Below are 19,159 nucleotides of genomic sequence, written 5' to 3'. Positions count from 1 at the left end.
ACAACTTTCTTAAAGCTGCTTTTACACCCAGTGATGACGGCATCTCCGGTTCCCTATTTATCTGATTACCTGTGTGAACCAAAACAACTGCTGTTGAGCATTTCTAATGAAGTCATAGAAGTGTCCATGAAAAGCTCAGATTCTCTTCACTTCAGTTCTTTCTGTTGAAGAGATTCCTGAACGACTGTCAGCAGGTGGATTTGATCTAAGCTTGTTTAACTTCACACACTCGCCGCAGCTGATCACCTTTTATTAATATAAACAAATACCAAGAAATTCTGAAACTATTCTGATTCTGATATTCTCATCATCTGCTCCATCCTGGTCAGGGTCACTGGACGAAAGGTTAGAATACCCGGGTCAGGGCGCCAATCTTTCCACCCACCCTCACGTCAGATAGAGCTAATCATGTCTGTGTAGACGTCTGGCTGGACGATAGCACAGCTCCATTTCAAACCGGATCTCAGCAGTAGTGGCCAAAAATGAAGAATAGCATTTGCACTGGTGGTCTCAGACTTTCGGCCACACGCGACACATTTTACATTTTCGGCATTTAGCAGACGCCTGAGGAAGAAGAACCTTTATTGTCATTATACTTGTGTACAACGGAATTTAGTTTGATGCTCTCCAAAAAAATAAGAAGAAGATAAAGTATTTACATAAACACATGGATATTTACACAGGATAATCCTTTATGCAAAGCTCAAGGGCCTAGCAGCAGCAACCTGGCAGTGGTGGGGATTGAACCAGCAACCTTCCGATTATTAGTCCAGTCCAGTAACTTAAGCACTAGGTTACAACTGCCCCACTACTGTATTACAATATCAATATAATGTATCATCTATTATAATATTAATAAAGTACTTAATTTATTAAGCTATATTTGAGATGATATATGATAATTCATGTAAGTATTTAACAGAATTATTATTATTATGATTAAATATACTGTATAAATCCGGGTGCTTTATTGCCGGGTGAGGCGGATAGACCGGATGTCCTTATTTGAATGATTTAGGATCACGTGATGTTGTTGCCCCTGCGCTTGTGAGTTGGAAACCCTGTGGAATAGAGAGTCGTTAGCTAACGGCTAAACACGCAGTCGGAACTGTTTACACTACATTTTATTTATGAATGTTTTTCTCTTTAACGGTCCAAAATTGACGAATTATCGTAGGAATTATTGCAGGTGGAGCTGAAGATCATACGTGTTAATTTTCGGTTTGATGAGGTTTTTTGTTATGTTTTTGTACCGTGTGTTAGCTCGGTGCTAACAGGCTAACCGCGACCCTGTAGGCCTGTCCCTCTCAGCCTGTTCTCTGTATGCTTTTGGATTAATTGGACATTTTGACGGACTGTCGGATTGCGGATCGGAACTTCTGAGCTGAGATCTGATCTGGACTGATCATTTGATGGTTGGGACTGTGTGTGTGTGTGTGTGTGTGTGTGTGTGTGTGAGTGTGTGTGTGTGTGTGTGAGGACTGAATCTCCAGCACTGGAGCTGTAATAAGCCGGACTCTGTGGAGGACTTTAATCCCGCTCTGTTCATCCGGACTTGATTCATTCTGTATTCTGTTTCATTCTGGACTGATGATGGTATTTGGTAAGGATTAATCTGGCGGGATCCATCCTGCTGGGTTTGATCTTTGGGTTTGATCTGAACATGTGGGGCTTTACAGGCCTGACTGAACTGAGCTTAGATTAGACAGGGAGCAGCTCTAGCTCATTGTGTGCGGTGTAGAATCTAATCTAATCTATCTGATCAGGCAGGAAGAAGTGTGTGTAAACATGTCTTGTGTTCATTATAAGTTTTCTTCTAAACTGAACTATGACACGGTGACTTTTGACGGCATGCACATCACCGTGTCCGAGCTGAAGAAGCAGATCATGGGCCGAGAGAGGCTGAAGGCCACCGACTGCGACCTGCAGATCACCAACGCCCAGACTAAAGAAGGTAGGATCATAGATATCATTTAAATTATTACATCCATAAACACACACACACACACACACACACACACACACACACACACACACACCTGACCTAAAGCATACAGTGACGCTACCCTACATGCCGACCCCACGTGACCACGCATTAAAGCTGCAGTGTGTAGTGTTTGGGACTCTGCACAACACTTTAGTAGGATTTAAAAAAATGAACAGATATTTCATATGGCTTTTTGGGTTTAATGGAATGTTCTTAGTGGAATATGTGCACACACACACACACACACACACCATAGTGGTTCATTACCGAACAAGTATTCTGTAAAATGGCCCAAACAGCAGTGCTAATGATCGCGGTGACTCTGAATGACCTGCAGGTTCCTTTCTAAGGTTTAAACCATGCATTTACATTTACATTTTTGGCATTTAGGAGACGCCTTTATCCAAAGCGACTTACAGTACTGTGGAAGTATGTATATATATGTATATAAGTCTGAGCAATTGAGGGTTAAAGCCTTGCTCAAGGGCCCAACAGCAACAACCTAGTAAGAAGATATATTCTATTTGTCATATATACATATACACGTGTACAGTACGATGAAATTCTTTCTTTGTATATCCCAGCTTGTTTGGGAGCCGGGGTCAGAGCGCAGGGTCAGACAGGGTTAAGGGCCTCGCTCAAGGACCCAACAGTGGCTGCATAGCAGAGCCTGGATGTGAACCACCAGTCTTTCGGTTGATAGCCCAAAGCTCTACCCACTAGGCTCCCACTGTCCCCTAGTAGTGGTGGGGCTTGAACCAGCAACCTTTTGGTGACTGGTTACTAGTCCGGTACCTTAACCACTAGGCTACGGGTTGCCATTTCTTTATTGTTTAACACGGTCCGTGTGGTATACTCGCTGTAAATCATTAGTTGTTTATCGCTGTGTAATCTCCTGCTTTTAGTTAGTTTATTGGTTTATAATTTATTGCTCTTTAATCGTTGCGCTTTAATCTTTAAACGTTTAATCTGTTACTATATAATTATCAAATTCATCCTAAAAAACATACGTGCTTAGAAATTAAAACAAACTTTTCTCTTAAACACGCAGAATGTGTCTCATGATGTTCCTACATGTGTACACGGTAAACCTGAGTGAAAAGTGCACGTGTGTGGTCACAACAGTAAACAATACAGTACACATACACAATCAGCACATTGCTTATGAAATCTTTCTTTGTTTTAATATTTTGCACATGTACAATAATGTGTCTCTAACTGTCTGATGGATTTAATCAAAGTTTCCCTAAATGTTCCTGTGTGAAGGTGGAATAAGAGATCCTTATAGTCTTAAGTGTACTTTATATCAAGCAAAGCTGTTTAAATCGTTTTCTGTTCTTACTGGGACATGATGCAAAATCTCCACGTCATTCCACACAGATCCCAGTGCAGTCCCACTCCGAACTCACACTGACCAGCTTCAGTGCTGGCTGCAATAATGGACTGTGATTGGTTTACTGGTTAATCATTAGTTATCTCTAGCTGACATACTTTATGATGTAATTTATCAGGTGTGTATCAGGTCCCCGACTGTATATCTGATGTATTGCTCTGTTTTTATTTCCCCAGAATACACAGATGATGCCGCTCTAATCCCTAAAAACTCCTCAGTCATCATCAGACGAATTCCCATCGGTGGAGTAAAAGCAACCAGCAAAACATTTGTCATGTAAGTTACTGTTGATACCTGGCTGTGTGAGTGATGGGGGGGGGGGGGGGGGGGGGGGTCTGGTGTTCTGCACAATGCATGATGTCTGTGCATCAGTGTAAATGTGTTTATAAAAGCTGATTTGCTCAGTCATGTACATTAAGGTCGGCACACTGACTGATCTGCATCAGAAGCGTCGGCGCGGGCAGCCGGTTACATAATAACCATCTGTAATTAAAGATCTAAATAAAGTGTTTGATGTAGGTCGGTCAGATGTTGCTCCCATGGTAACTAACGATACAATGTAACTTTTGTAGATGAACGGACGATACAATGTATCTCCTCTTCATCGTGTTATTATTGATCATGTATCTGTAGTCCCAGTACACTGCAGAGTCCTGGACACACTGGGAGTGTCAGGTTTTTGGAAACTGGGCAGATTAAAGTAGCGTCCCATTTATTAATCGTTCAGTCGTGGAGCTTCATGAGGACGGAGTGAAACATTCTGACCTGATCGACTGCTGTCCGCTACCTCAACAGTGTGTGTAGAATAGTACGGAAAAGCATCCAGTAAGCAGCACTTCGGAAAGCTCGAACTGCAGGGCTACAGTAGCTCGACCTTATTTTAGAAACATGGTGAGCAGGAAAAGAAGATGCTCAGAAACTCCAGCACTAACTGATCTCCTGTGTCGTGTGTGTGTTGCAGTGATCGGTCCGAACACTCGGGTGGATCTTCAAAAGCCGTATGTAACACCAACTCATTTATTCTGTCACACACTACATACACATTACACCGCGGCGTGCTCCCGTACACACACACACACACACACACACACACACACACACACACACACTCGGTGCTGTGTGATGTTCTGTCTGGTTTAAACAGTTTCTGGTGTGAGATCCTGTACAGACTGTTTATCACGCTGGTGCTACACACACGGTACGATCTCTGCCACCGAGCTGAATATCTGTGTACAGTTGAATGTACTGTGATCCTGCCGATCTTTATAAGATCTATAAATCATCTCTCTCTGTACAATCATGTCTTTTTCATGAATAAAAAGATGCTGTGTGTTTTTTAATCTCTGCCGCACCGCTGTAGTGTCTCACTGTGTGTAAAATGTTATCAGTAGTGCTGAACAGTGATAATCCAGGAGTCGTGTGTACCGGTCGTGTCCCAAATCTTACCCGGGACCCCTAGTGTACGAAGCCTTTTATTCTTCCACGTGTTTTAATGTGAATGTTAAACTCTGGTGTAAACGATGATTGTGTGGATAAAATCTATGAAGGGAGTGTGTTTCTAAATAAACGATGACGGAGCAAGTGTGTGTTCCAGTCTCTCCATGACCGCGTGCTGCTCGGTTGCATCTTAAATGCCATGCTGAATTCAGGGTGTGGTCACAGCAGGTTTTAAAACGCCGTTTGTTTCTGCGGGTCCAGATGCGAATACGGTACGTCCGGTTCCAGGCTGGCAGAGGTGCTCTCTGTCGCCCTGTACCGGCCCAGATGTTGAGCGAACATCATGAAGTTCTAGACGTTTACATGATTAGAGCATGTTAATGTATGCCTGCATGTTTACGTTGCTGTCAGTCATGATGAACCTCCTCTCTGAATCACAGCAGTGTTCTCGGTCGAGCTGTTTCAGTGACCGCACCCTAAATCTGGGACATTCCAGTCCATAAATATCTGCATGTACGGGGTATCCCTCATATCTAGAATCTTCCATCACTGACTGTACTGTCAAAGTCTGCTTAACTGTAGGCATTATAACCCAGCTCCTAATATATGGCAGGTCAGTCTATGGGTGTTTGTTGGATCACATCTGGCCATCCTCTTGGTGTAATGGGATAGTGTGTGTGTGTGTGTGTGTGTGTGTGTGTGTGTGTTTATTATTATTTTTATGGGCACAGTAGTAGTCACCATCTGTAGTTTTTCTGGCGTGACGGTCAAACACACTAGCACACCATCGAATCTCGGCAGAGCCACCGCGCCTGGCTGGGCGTCCACAAAGAATTGGGAAGTACAGATGAGCCAAAACATTAGGACCCCCGATACACCGTCATTAGATCCACAGTAGATCTTCTGTTGGTTTGTACCAGACACCACAGCCTTCATGTCCTCCGAAGTCTTGAGTCCTGGGTGCCCTCCTGCTTTTTCAGACTCGTCCGGTTATAACGATCTGGTCCTGATCGAAGTCCCTCGGGTCTTTATGCCGATCAGATCTGCCGTGTTTAACACCTGTACCCTCACGTGCGCCATCAGCCCGACGTCTGATAGATCACGGTTCAGAAGGGTGGCTCTAAAATGTCACGTGGTTTGCTAGTGTATATACAAACCTTCATTATGTGGAACATTTCTCATTATTGTGTGTGTGTGTGTGTGTGTGTGTGTGTGTGTGTGTGTGTGTGTGTGTGTGTGTGTGTGTGTGTGTGTGTGATAGAATAAGCAGTGTAAAATGAATTAAAATATACTTTGAAGTAATTATTCAGAAAGTTTCCCCACAAACGTCATGATGAATAAACGAGGATCCGTTTCAGGTTATTTCATTAGTGTTGATCATTAATGAAATAACCTGAATCATTACTGAAAACACAAGCTCGTAATATTAAAGTTTATTATTATTATTATTGTGATGATTCTACATGATTGAGGATCAGGAATCATGTAGGGTTCTTAGTGTCTGGGTTTGTGCTGTATGAAGCTACGCTACAGAACATGTTACACATGGATATTGGGACTGCAGACATCAGTGTTGGATTTACACATCACACTTCTATTACACATATACATATTACACTTTTATTCTCATGTATTTGTTTTTTAACTCTCTACACACCAGCTGCTACTCATTTCTGTAATGAATTATACACAACTGTGTTGCTTCAGCTGAATTTTCTATCTTTAAGATGAACCAAACTGTTTTTAATGTACAGTAATGAATCTCTCGTTATTTAAAATGCTTTTCCGAGAGTTGAACGTGTGTGTGTGATGACTCTTGACTGTCGATGTAAACATTGACTTGATTTCTTTATTTTTGAATCATTTATTCTTACATGAAATTCATAATGAAAAGCTATTCACACGTCAGTGTTTTGTTTGTGTAATGAATAAAACTCCTGCTCCTCTGATGTTCCTCCTGGTTTACACGCTTCGGTGAGGCTGTGGCTGTAATTTTCCCGGTCTGCTCCGGTGACTGTAAGCGTGTGTAGCGTGTGTAGCGTGCGTGTAATGGCGTGTTCGTGTTCTAATGTTGATGTGATGTAATTTCTTGTGCAATGTTTTGTTTTTATGAACAGATTGATGATGTTCCCTCCATTACTCTGGCCCAGCTCTCCAAGGTACTATCAGCCCGTCCTCATTAACAGTAATGTATATTACATTTAGGATGTGTAGTGTAGCACCTTCTCTGTACCTGTACGTCCGTGCTGGACCACATGGTTTAATGATCACACACTGTAGGACTTATATGTGACGGTGATTGTGGTCGTTTACGTTCCACTCATCTTCTGTTAGACGTTTCTTCACTCGTCAGAGCTCAGTTTTAAGCTCCATATGTGGTTCCTACTGGGAACATGTGAACCAGTCTGTGATGGTAGGATCCACACAGCGAGTTAGATCGAGCGTCTCTGATGAGTGATGAAGCACCGACAGCGATGATGATGATGATGATGATGATACTGATGTAGTGTAAAGTACTACAGTACTGCTGTTATACACGCTGTGATGTGATTGGTGAATGGAATTGTGTCTGTGAGCGGTCAGAATTCCTGGTGCTGTAAAGAGGGGCGCTCCGTGTCTGCACCCTTTGTGGAGGGGAGTACCCGAAAAGCCCAATTAAAACCGCTTTTTTTTTACGCGTCCGCCTGAGACGTCTCTGATTGGACGAAGCGTCCGTCCCGGCTTCGCTGTGGAGTTTTTTTTCCTGATATTTTTTTGAGACGGAAGAGGAAGTTCCACTGTTTTCTTTACATTTTTGGATCTGAAACATGGACTCACACTCATGGACTTTAACAACGTTGCTCATGAAAGCATCTGTATTGTTATTCTGTTCAGTTTGTGTAAAAGCTCGGGGCCTGTATGTGATCGTATATATTGGGAGTTTTGGACTGTACCTGGGTATGTGCTGATGATCCCGTCCTGGTGTTTTGATCGCCGTGTAATGACCGATCACGTTCGACGTCAGATCCCTCGGATCGCTGGCGTCGTGTCTTGATGAAGAGGACGTCGACTCGTGGGAATCGGTGGCCACCACTGGGTACCTTCAGCGGTAAGTCTTTTGTACCTTTAGTCATGTTTCTTCTAGCTGTGAACCATGTGGTACCTGACGTTTCATTCAGGGTGATTTTTGTACCTGTGGGAGTTAGTGGACACATACCAAAGGTACAAAACATCTTGAGGGTACCTCGCCATTTCTGAGTGAATGCAGTCTGGGGAGTGGAGGAAGGAATACAGTTAGTATTTTAAGAAGTGTGTGTGTGTGTGTGTGTGTGTGTGTGTGTTAACCCCTTAAACCTATTATAAACGCAGCTATTACGTTGACGAGTGTTGAACCGTGCTAGAAGGGAAATGACTTGATGCTTGTGGGCATTCTTAACCAGCAAGGGTAAAGTTTAACCAGCAGAGGTCACCAGAGGATCAGAAGTTGTGTATCTAAACTGGCGACTTAACTGAGGAGGGCTGCGTGCTAACACCAAACCTCCTCGGACGTGCGCAGCCAAGAACCGCTTGTTTTCACCTGTCTAAGGCGTCACAGTTGTAACAGAAAGGTGGCGACTTGCCTCCGTCAGGCCCGGCTCTCTAACAGTGCGGTTGTGCTTCTGGTGCGATCTGCCGATTTGGTTCATATTGAGCTGATAATCGGTACATACCCGGTGTTACAGGCAAACCTCTGGGTGCACCCTATGCTCAAAAGTATGTGGACACGCCTTTATTTATTGTTTTACGTGTGGTGAAGTTATTTAACCGTTCGAGCTTGACTGCCACTGTGCACAAAGCGAGCTCTGTTAAACATCCAGTGATTTATACACAGTCATGCCCTCAACCTACTTAACACTTGTGGGATGAATTGGAATGTTGATTTTTAAACCAGGCCTTCTCATCCAGTGCCTGAACTTAGAATTTTTTTTTTTTTTTGGGATGAATGGGTGCAAATTCCCAAACATCCTTAGTGCTTAGATTTGGAACAAGCTTGTAGTAAGGTGTCCACATACTCCTGATCATATAGTGTATTACAATACTCTGTAAGATCTGTTCAGATGTAAATGATTTATTTTATTTTGATTGAATGGAAACCAGATGTGAACTGTAGACGTGTAGATGATTATATATATATATATATAAATATACATTTTTTTGTAGTACTATCAGGCCCATCAGCCTGTTGGACATAGATCAGACCTCGTGTGTTAGTTGAAGGCTTGCGGTACTCCCTGTCCGAAAATATTCGGCCACCTATTTTTGAACGATGGAAGCGGACGAGCGGCGGCTCTTTACAGCCCGGCGGATCTCTGCGCTCGCGTGAGCCGGATGAATTTGCGGTTTTGACGCGTGCTTTTGTGAAAACGTTATCGTTGAACAGACGGCCAACCTGGCCGAAGCCAACGCCTCGGAGGAGGATAAGATCCGGGCCATGATGTCACAGTCCAACCACGATTACGACCCCATTCAGTGAGTATTACACGTTACATTACACACCAAGCGTGAGCTGGAAGTCCCGATTCGTCTCCACATAACTATTCTTTCTTTCTGTAGTTACACGAAGAAGCTGGTGGGTCCTCCTCCCCCGAACTACACCTGCTTCCGCTGCGGCAAGACCGGACACTACATCAGAAACTGCCCCACCAACGGGGTAACTGGGTTTTAATTACTACTGCACACACACACACACACACACACACTGATTCCACTTCTGTTCTGGTGTGATTTCTGCACACACACACACACACACACAATTAAATGCCCCAAACACACCTCCAGTTTCCACCCACCACCTCCAAAATAAGTTCTAGAGAACCTGAAGGAAACCCATGCTGACCCTTCAGTCCAAGTCCTGGTTCAGACCCATGGACATCGTATTAATAATTAATTGTGCACGCATTTGTTTTCAGAGAGCAACCCCCCCCCCCCCCACCAATCTGGATATACTTGACTCCTTTGTTGACCTCTCTGGGTTTACAATATATGCCGGAACACACTACACTCTCTGTATTCCTCCACCGCTCCTACTGATACCCCAAGCAGCCAGCAGGAGGTGCTGTACATCTGCAGATCTGTACATCAGAGTCTCGGGTGTTAAATGAACCGGGTGTCGATAGCTCGGCGAGTAATTCAGTGCTACGACGCTTGTGTTAGCAGGATAAAAGTTTCGAGGCGCCACAGCGGATTAAGAGGAGCACTGGGATTCCGCGTAGCTTCATGATGGAGGTGGACGATCCGAGCACTAAGGGAGCCATGCTGACCAACACGGGGACGTACGCCATCCCCACCATCGACGCGTAAGTAGAAACGATCACTGACCCCACACACACACACACACATTAAACACATCACACTATACGTGTGTGTGTGTGTGTGTGTGTGTGTGTGTGTGTGTGTGTGTGTTTATGCTTCATGTGTCCTGTGCTCGAGCAGGGAAGCGTACGCGGTGGGGAAGAAAGAGAAGCCGCCGTTCCTCCCTCAGGACCGCTCCTCCTCCTCGGACGACGACGACCCCGTCCCCGACGAGCTGCTGTGCCTCATCTGTAAGGATCTGATGACGGACGCGGTGGTGATCCCCTGCTGCGGGAACAGCTACTGCGACGACTGTGAGTCCCTCACGCCCACACACACACACACACACGGGCGCGGCGCGGCGCTTCTTACAGGCACGTAGCTAACGCGTTACGTCCTCTGTGATCCGCAGGTATCAGGACCAGCTTGTTGGAGTCGGAGGAGCACGTCTGTCCCACCTGCAACCAGTCCGAAGTGTCGCCGGACGCCCTGATCGCCAACAAGTTCCTACGCCAGGTGCGAGATCCTTACGTTCCTCCTGTACGTCACAGCTCGGACACCAGTCACCGGTTCATCCGCAGGGTCAGAAGTATACAGACGGCACCTAAATGCTCGACTTTTCGGTGCTGTCCACATATTTTTGATGGGGCCGAGCAACCAGTTTTCGATACAGACATTTCTTGTACATTCATCTTAATAATACATTCCAACAGCGCCAGGGCATGATGCTACCACCACCATGCTTTACAGTATGTACAGCATTGTTGGGTTTTAATGCCTCGTCTTAATACTTCTCCTACTCCCACGTTTTTTTTTCCCCCTGTCCATGTGATCTGCAGTTACATACAGCACCATGGCAACATAAAGCTTGCTTGACTGTGTACAGTGATTTCAGTGTGTTCCAGTAGATTTTGATTGATGTCAGACCTGTTTGGTTTTGCTTTCTGAGATCCGTTCAGAGCTTCCCAGACTCTCCTGTCGTCATGATTGTGCTTCAGTCTAATGGGTGCAGCCCTGTTTATATGGGCACAGAGAAGTCAGCAGGTGCAGGCAAGCATAATCAGTAATGAGGGCTCAGGAGTTTTGACATTGTGGAACTTTGTGCACCGCTAAATGAATCCAAGCTGCTGTCCATATATTTTTGACCCTCCAGATGTTCTCACAACCCACAGTTACCTGATGGAGTGAGTGTTTCTCTCTCTCTGTTCCCAGGCGGTGAATAACTTCAGGAACGAGACGGGCTACACCAAGAGGATGCGCAAATCCGCCGCCCAGAGCTCCGCCCCCACCCAGAAGCCCCAGCCCCAGCCCCGCCTCCTACGCCCTGTCCAGGCCCTCAAACCTCTCAACTCCCGCCAGCAGGACCCGCTCCGTGCCAACACGCCCCCGCAGGTCCCCATCGCTGCCGCGCCCGTCCCTCCTCCCGCCGTCCCTCCGCCCACTTCGGTGGCACAGTCGCCCGCTCCGACCGCCCCGCCCACCCCTGCGACGACGCCCCCTCCGGCGACGCCGCCGGCCGCGGGCACCCCCTCGGCGACTCCCCCCGGAGACGAGGCTTCCTCCGTCGCCGAGCGCGGTGACACCCCGCCGCCGGGGCCGCCGTCGCCGCCACAGCTACCCAAGCAGGACGACGACGCCGCTGCCGCCATGCCCAGGTAACAACCCGTCACCAGTTTAACCAGCATGAACAGCACAGCGCTCACCACGACCCAGGCAACAAAACACAATATTATTAATCAATGGCAATCTGCTCCCACTGTGGTTTACAAGGTGTAACGTAAAGCCACCACAAGGGGGCGCTCGTGTACAAGTTATTTTTATTTTTTTTATGTGTAAAATTTGTATTTTTTTTGGTCTGGTGTCGTGACCCAGGGTTTGAATAACTGCTTTAAAACACCTGACAAGTTGCCAGTGATGGGCCCCTGAGCAAGGCCCTTGATAGAAGTATCTGCTAAATGCCATAAACTTACCTTAACGTTTTGGTTTTCTCCTTCTGCAGAGACCCCAAGGTTCTGGGAGCTTCTCCTGTTTTATCCGAGTCTCTGCTTCCAACTCTAGTTATTCCAAAGGTAACGAACAACACCAAGGGCTGGGTTTTTTTTTTGGGGGGGGTTGGTGTTAGGCTCGTCTCCAGTCTCTCACCGTCCCTCTTTTTCTTTTAGGGTCACCACGTTCCAGTGCTTGGCCATCCTCCGTCTCACGCTCATCCTCCTCACCCCGTTCCTCCTCCTCACCCCGTTCCTCACCCCAGATCAGGTGAGGATTCAGACGTGGCTCTGCACCAGTACAGCGCTCATCAGGGGAGGATTAATGGGATTTAATGCTGGTGTTAGGCTGATCACTAATCCCAAACGAGATTCAGCGTCTGAGCACGAGCAGCGCCTGAATCTGGAACGTCTGCAAAACGCCACGCTCAGAATTAGCCTTACCGTTTGCTTCGGTTCTCTAGGTGGTGTTAGGATGCACTGTTGTTCAGTACAGTCCTACTAAACGTCCCATTGTTTTATCACATTCTCTGTTGGTGTTTGAATACTGAGTGTAAAAGTTTAATTTGTGTTCTAAACACTTTTGTTTGATTATTTTTAGGACCGCAGAGGCCCAATGCACCGAGACTGCCGCCATCCCGACCCGTGTGGGATCAGTGAGTATCTTCATCATGTTGCTTTGAATTACATTTGCATCGTGGTGTCCCACAAGGCTCTGTTCCGGGTCCTTTATATTTGTGCGTATTTACTGGACCGTAGTGGTCGTAACATGCTTTAGCTAGCTCACTGCTGCCGCTCGGACCCTGGCGTTCGCTTTGATGCCGTACAGCGTGTATGCTATCCCGAGCAGGATCGCTCCTCTCACCTCAGTGTGTGGTTTTGTTTTGTTTCTCTCCTCCCACCCGTTTTCAGGCCTTCAGGTCGGAGCAGGCCTCCACACGACGATCGACACCAGAGGGCGCCGGCTCCTCCGGTCCAGCCTCCTCCTGTCGCTCCCACCCTTTACCCACCCAATATCTTCCCCCCGCCTCAGCACGCCATCCCCCACCCGCCCGGCATCGTGCCCCCGCCGTACCCCCTGCCGTACCCTCAGGGGCAGCAACCCGTCCCTCCTTTCAGCATGCCTCCACCGGGTTTCCCTCCTGCACCCGCCGGCGTACCCAACCCCTGGGCACCACCGGGTACTCAACCGCCCATCGCCACCCCTCCCATACCGGCCGTACCACCGTCACACTTCCTGTCCGAGGAGGAGTTCTACAGGAAACAGCGCCGCCTCAAGGAAGAGTGAGTAGTGTTTTGTTGTTCGGAGAATATTAAGTGCACGAGGTCACGACCCCATACAGCGCCCGAAACTGGGTGTGTGCATGCTAGGCACCGAGGGTCACCGATGTAGACGGTCAGCGACACTGAGCATGTCCGGATGAATGAGTGCGATACACACTATGACGGGGCTCCACCCCCACCACAACCCTGACCTCACAGGCTGTGTTTCTCGTGCAGTACTGTAACCGAGCGCACACTGTACCCAGTATCGGCCGTTACCACGTTACAGTCGCTGCTGCTAGTCTTCTGTATTTAAATCGTGAGGTTTGAGTATCGTCACTCGCCGTCCGTCCTGCATCTCGATACGACCCACCCGCTCAGACCGGGGGGGGGGGGGGGGGGGGGGTTCTGTGTTCGTTTTGATGGATGCCTCTGAGGAAGCACGTGTCCACCCTGTACCGAGCTCTGCCTACAGTGTTTTAAAGAACTCTCTCTCTAGATATTTTAGGGTGATCATCTCAGTACCTTGTGCTTGTGTGTGGATGTGGAATGAAATGTGTGACTGAACTCATTCCTCCTCCTGATTGGTTCGTCAGGGAGAAGTCCAAGCTGGACGAGTTCACGAACGACTTTGCCAAAGAGCTGCTGGAGTACAGAAAGATCCAGAAGGACAGGAGGAGATCCTACTCCAGGTTGGTGCCTGTTAGATGGCCGTTCTACCCTACACACAGCATGCACGACAAAGCATCCAGTCCCAAACCCTGAAGACCAGAAGTATTCACACCGTCCCCCAATCCCACCGTCTGCTTTCAAAATCTCTCTGAATTTACTCGGTGATTTATGCTGGCATTGGACCAGACACTAGGGGTCACTCTTGAACCCTTTCTCAGTCGAAGCCAATCGTGTTGACCAGGCCAGTGGTACTCGAACCCAGTGTCTGTGAACCCTGCTCACCCTTACCCCCCCCCTAACCGGCTTCAGTGGCGTTTTCGATATAATTGTGTCACTAAACGACAAAGCTTTCCAGTTCTTCATAAGTCATTGAGTATTTCATCCTGACCAGATTTCTAGTCCCTGCTGCTGAAAGTGTCTCATTACATGATGCTACCTTCACCATATTCTACAGTATCTGGTACACTTGAGATGAAATAAATGAATAGTTCCGTTGCATTGGAACGTCATTCAGAACACGGGTGACAGCTGGGGTCAAATAAGGCGATTGGCCTGACCTAGGCACTGAAGCTGTAGTTTTGTCTTCAATTTTTTGTTAATGCCCTTAATGCCTGGTTTTCACTTTGATGAGATCCCTGAACTGTACCATAATGATAGACTTTGCAAAGAGATTTATTTGTCATTTTGAGGCCACAGAAAACAGCTGATTCATAAATTTCCTGATGTGCTGCATGAGATCAGAGCTGATTTATGAGGGGTGTAAATACTTTTTAAATCTCTTATTGAATTGTTAAGGCTTCAGCCCCTTTGAATCGAAGCGTAATCTGTTTTGGGCTCGGTTTGGGATCTAGGATGTAGGTGCCTGTTATTATGCGTTAAAAGAAACATTTTATTATCTGGTGCTTCGTTCAACTATCCAGAAATAATATCCCTAAATTATGGAGCACCAGGTGTGAGGACACTGTCTGAAAGACTCCGATAGTAATAAGACTTTAATTCATCACCTCTCTCCCCCCCCACAGGTCCAAATCTCCGTATCGCTCGTCCTACAGCGGATCATCCTACTCTTACTCCAAGTCCAGATCCCGATCCCCACGTTCCTACTCCCGCTCTGTCTCCCGCTCCAGATCCCGCTCACGTTCCCGCTCTCGCTCCAGATCCTACACGCCGTACTCGCGCAGAGGGCGGGGCCGAAGCCGGAGTTACCGCTCCAGATCCCGCTCTCCCGCGTACCATCGCTCTCGCACTCGCTCTCCCTCCTACAGGGGGCGAGACGGAGCGGGGATGAGCGGCGCCATTTATCGCTCACGGTCCAGATCCCCCATCTATAGGACGCACAGTCCCGCCAAGAAGATCCCCCCCGGGGCTCAGCTAGAGGAGCGGAAGTACCCGGCGAGCAGGTACAGGGAGGCTCCCGTGTACGACGCCAAGGCTTACTACGGCCGAGCGGTGGACGAGAGCGACCCGTACGAGCGCGAGCGCTACCTGAAGTGGGAGCGCGAGTACCGCGAGTGGTACGAGAAATACTACAAGAGCTACAGCGCGCAGCAGAACGCGCAGATCAGGGGGCGAGGCCCGGGGGCCAGTAAGCCTTATTCCCCGGAGCGCTTCGCACCCCCCAGACCGAGAGACAACTCGCCGTACGCCAGGGGCCGCCGAGACGACTACCCGCCCCACGCTCAGGGGCACGCCGCCCACCCGAGGAGTCGCCCCCAGACGTACCAGGAACGGTGTGCCGAAAAGTACGGGCAACTCAATGCCAACAGTGCACCCGTCAGTAGAGGGGTGAACAAAGAGCCGCCGAAGAGCGTCAAAGAGCGCGAGCCGACGTCGAGCGACGCGGTCGACTCCAAAACTCTGAAACACAAGAAACACAGGAGGAAGAGGAAGGGCGAGGAAGGAGACGGCTTCGGCCACTCCGACTCCGTGGACGAGTCCAGGAAAGATGAGCGCACCAAGGGCGACTCCATGCTGATGAACTCGAGCCGGGACGATGCCACGCCGGTGAGGGACGAGCCCATGGAGAGCGCCGCCACCACCTACAAGAGTTCCTCAGACAAGGAGAAAAAGGACAAAACCAAAAGCAAGACGGAGAGCAAGGTCAAGCGCAAGGTCGAGAGCAGCACGTCAAAGAAAGATACGTCGACCACCAAGAGCTCCAAGCCCAGCAAAGACAAAGACCCGGCTCCGGCACGGGAGAGGGTCACGTCCAGCGAACCGCCCATCAAACGAATCAAAGAGGAACCCGCTCAGAAACCCGACGACGGCAAATCGCACGCGTCCGAGTCTAAACTCATGCTGCCCCGCAAGCTGATGCAGTCCAGATCGATCAAACCCAAGGACGAACCCAAGGTCAAGAAAGAATCGGTCAAGGACTCTGCGAAGACGGAACGACCTGCCAAGCCTAAAGCGGAGAAACCCCTCAAACCCGACGAGAAACACCCCAACAGATCCAGCGAGGCCAAGCCCGAAAAGCGCAGACGGAGAGACGAGAAGCCGCCCGCGAAAGACCCCGAGGTCCCGCCCGGTAAATCGCCGCGGGTGGAGCCGGCCGAGACCGCCAAGGTCTCCCCCCCGAAACCCAAGTCCAAGCCGGAAAGCGAGAAGCAGCCCGAGAGGGAGAAACCAGCCATCCCTTCCCTGATGGACATCAAGCCTGAACCCGTCCGGAAGATCAAACTCAACCGCGAGATCGGGAAGAGGATCGGCAGCACCGACCGGCCTTCCTCTGAGGAGACCGGGAGCGCTGGGAAAAACCGACCGGACCAGAAGTCGAAGCTCAAGGTGCGCCGCAGGGTGCACGGACCGGACGCCTCCGGATCCATGCTGGTCGATTACACCAGGTGAGAGAGAGAGATTTATTCTTACAAAAACCCTCATAAATAATTCTATATAAATATTATAGTTCTTTTATATCCGAGGGTCCTGACGCTTCCCCTCCGCCGTGTAGCAGATAGTTTAGGTTCCATTCATCTGTTTTCTAATGGAAGCCAGTAATGTTTGTGTAAACACAGACTTCTCCTCCTAGGGAGGAACCCTCACCCCAGATCCTTCACCTGGTTTTAAACCCCTCGACGTTAACGTCCATGTTCTGTTTCGGCAGCACCAGCTCGACGGGTGGCAGCCCCATCAGGAGGCTGGAGGAGAAAGCTGATCTGAGGAAGACGGTGGTGAAGACGCTGGAGGAGTACACCAACGACAGCTCCACCCCGGCCGAGGACGAGATCGTCATGATCCAGGTGCCTCGCTCCAAGTGGGAGAAGGAGGACTTCGAATCAGAGGAGGATGAGAACAAAGCCCTGCTCCCCACCTCCACCTCCTCCTCCTCCTCCTCGTCTGTTCCTGGAAGGGAGAAGAATTCAAAGTCGAACTCTGGTGCTGCGAGACCAGACGCTCCGGACGCTGACAGAGACGCCCCCAGAGACTCCGCCGCCAGAGACGCCACCAGAGACGCCCCCAGAGACTCCGCCACCAGAGACTCCGCCCCCAGAGACTCCGCCAGAGACGATCAGCCTGAAGTCAAACCTGCCAAAGATCCGTCCAGTGATCCGGAGAAGGAGAAGGAAAGTGAGAGGGAGCGAGACCGGGCCAAGGAGAGGGAGCGGAGCGATTCAGAACGACGGAAGCCGGGGTCAGTAAATCAGGAGAGAGGAAGTGACCACGGGAGCGAGAGAAGCTCCTCCTCACAGTCGTCTAGAGATCGAGCGGCGGCGGCGTCATCGTCCAGGAAAGCGTCCAGTCGTGACCACAACGCGGACGACAGGAAGCCGGAGCACCGCAGCAGCGCGAGAGATCACTCCGAGTCACGAAAGCCAAAAGAACCAATCAGGAGGAAGGACTCGCCTCCGCCGCCTGCCAAGGATGGCAACAAACGTGTCTCCCAGGAGCCGAGACGGAGCGAGCAGAGCCCGCCCGGCGACAGGAAGGTGGCGTCTCGCGTGGAAAAGAAACCCGTCTCAGAGAGCGACAAGCCACGAGACGGAACCAAACCCTCCGCCAAGGACAAGGAACCGGCGGCGTCCAGAACCAACCAGAGCGCCGACTCCAAACACGACTCCGACGGCAAAACCAAACCCCCGCTGGCACGCTCCGCCCGCCTGCCCTCCGACCTGACGCGGGAGACCGACGAGTCCACCTTCGTCCCCGACTACAGCGAGAGCGACAGCGAGACCTCGGACGCCGAGAACAAGGCGGAGCCCAAAGATAAGCAGCAGGAGAGCAGCGCCAGCCCCGCCCACAGCAGGAGCCCCAGTCCGTCCGGCAGCCACGCCCACAGCAGCAGCCCCAGCTCGCCGGACAGCCGCAAGAAGAAGAAGGACAAGAAGGAGAAGAAGGAGAAGAAGAAGCACAAGAGGCACAAAAAACACAAGAAGCACAAGAAGCACGGCGCCAACGAGTCCGAGTCTGAGGGGGGCAAAGCGCCCAAACACAAGAAGAAGAAATCGAAAAAGAACAAAGAGAAGGAGCGGGACGAGAGGGGCAAATCACCCGATCAGTAACGTTTGATGAACTGCGTCTGCAGATGAGATGAATGTACAGCTTTGTACAGAACTAACGAGCGCTAATAACCAGCTGATCTCCGCCGTGTGTACAGATTAGCTCGTTAGCATTGTTAATAATCAGCAGAATTTCGGATGCGCTTTATTTCCGGTGGTTTTGTGTTTGGCGGAGGTAGAGGAGCACTTTTACCCACGTGAACGTGAGGGCGTCCCCGCCCCGTATCGTACCTCATCTCTCGTATCGGTGAATAATAATAACGGCGATGTTAAACACGGTCGCGTCCCGGCCGGGCGGCGGCTCGTGATCTGATCCCAGAGGTTTTTGCACTGTGAATTTTTCCTCTGCTCATGTTTTTATTTTCCATCAGGTTCTCATGATTAATTTAAGCGAGCGGATTCGTTTTTTGTTTTTGTCGTTGTTCTACTTTAATAAAACAGCAAAAACTCCCTAAACTATTTGTGTGTGTGTGCAGTTATTTCTAGTTTAACTGTTAAAAGATGGCGGCCGTGTGTTTCAGTACCTGATCGATAAGATGGAGTGGAAACGAGTCGCTATACACAGACGGCTGTATTTTCGCCGCTGATGGAGCCGCATGAACCGTGGACTCGGCCG

At 49.1% G+C, this 19,159-nt stretch overlaps 1 protein-coding gene across 4 annotated transcripts; it reads left to right on the top strand.

Annotated features, from left to right (window-relative positions):
* Positions 1-1,058: 1,058 nt before the first annotated feature.
* On the top strand, positions 1,059-18,999 carry rbbp6 (retinoblastoma binding protein 6). Of its 4 annotated transcripts, none has more exons than XM_063019030.1 (17): positions 1,059-1,954; positions 3,557-3,656; positions 4,342-4,378; positions 6,935-6,976; positions 9,217-9,305; positions 9,390-9,486; positions 9,993-10,132; positions 10,269-10,441; positions 10,540-10,643; positions 11,340-11,782; positions 12,127-12,196; positions 12,290-12,383; positions 12,714-12,768; positions 13,025-13,396; positions 13,972-14,067; positions 15,070-16,890; positions 17,151-18,999. In XM_063019030.1, the coding sequence occupies exons 1-17, from the start codon at positions 1,789-1,791 to the stop codon at positions 18,544-18,546; spliced, it is 5,295 nt and encodes a 1,764-aa protein (XP_062875100.1). In that variant the 5' UTR covers positions 1,059-1,788; the 3' UTR covers positions 18,547-18,999. The 4 variants fall into 4 exon arrangements, with proteins under 4 accessions (XP_062875100.1, XP_062875099.1, XP_062875102.1 ...); XM_063019029.1 differs by having other exon boundaries at positions 9,990-10,132; XM_063019032.1 differs by lacking the exons at positions 1,059-1,954; positions 3,557-3,656; positions 4,342-4,378; positions 6,935-6,976 and adding an exon at positions 7,460-7,905 and having other exon boundaries at positions 8,997-9,305; positions 9,990-10,132.
* The last annotated feature ends 160 nt before the right edge of the window (positions 19,000-19,159 follow it).

This window comes from Trichomycterus rosablanca, chromosome 22 (assembly GCF_030014385.1).
Source record: "Trichomycterus rosablanca isolate fTriRos1 chromosome 22, fTriRos1.hap1, whole genome shotgun sequence".
Lineage (NCBI taxonomy): Eukaryota > Metazoa > Chordata > Actinopteri > Siluriformes > Trichomycteridae > Trichomycterus > Trichomycterus rosablanca.
Note: the sequence above shows the minus strand (reverse complement) of the source record. Positions and strands in the feature narration are given on the sequence as shown.

Excerpts from the sequence above, each read along its gene's own strand:
- rbbp6 (XM_063019029.1), top strand. The coding sequence starts at position 1,789 with ATGTCTTGTGTTCATTATAAGTTTTCTTCTAAACTGAACTATGACACG. Across the intron at positions 1,955-3,556 it reads CAACGCCCAGACTAAAGAAG|AATACACAGATGATGCCGCT; the intron begins GTAGGATCATAG and ends TTATTTCCCCAG. Across the intron at positions 16,891-17,150 it reads ATGCTGGTCGATTACACCAG|CACCAGCTCGACGGGTGGCA; the intron begins GTGAGAGAGAGA and ends CTGTTTCGGCAG.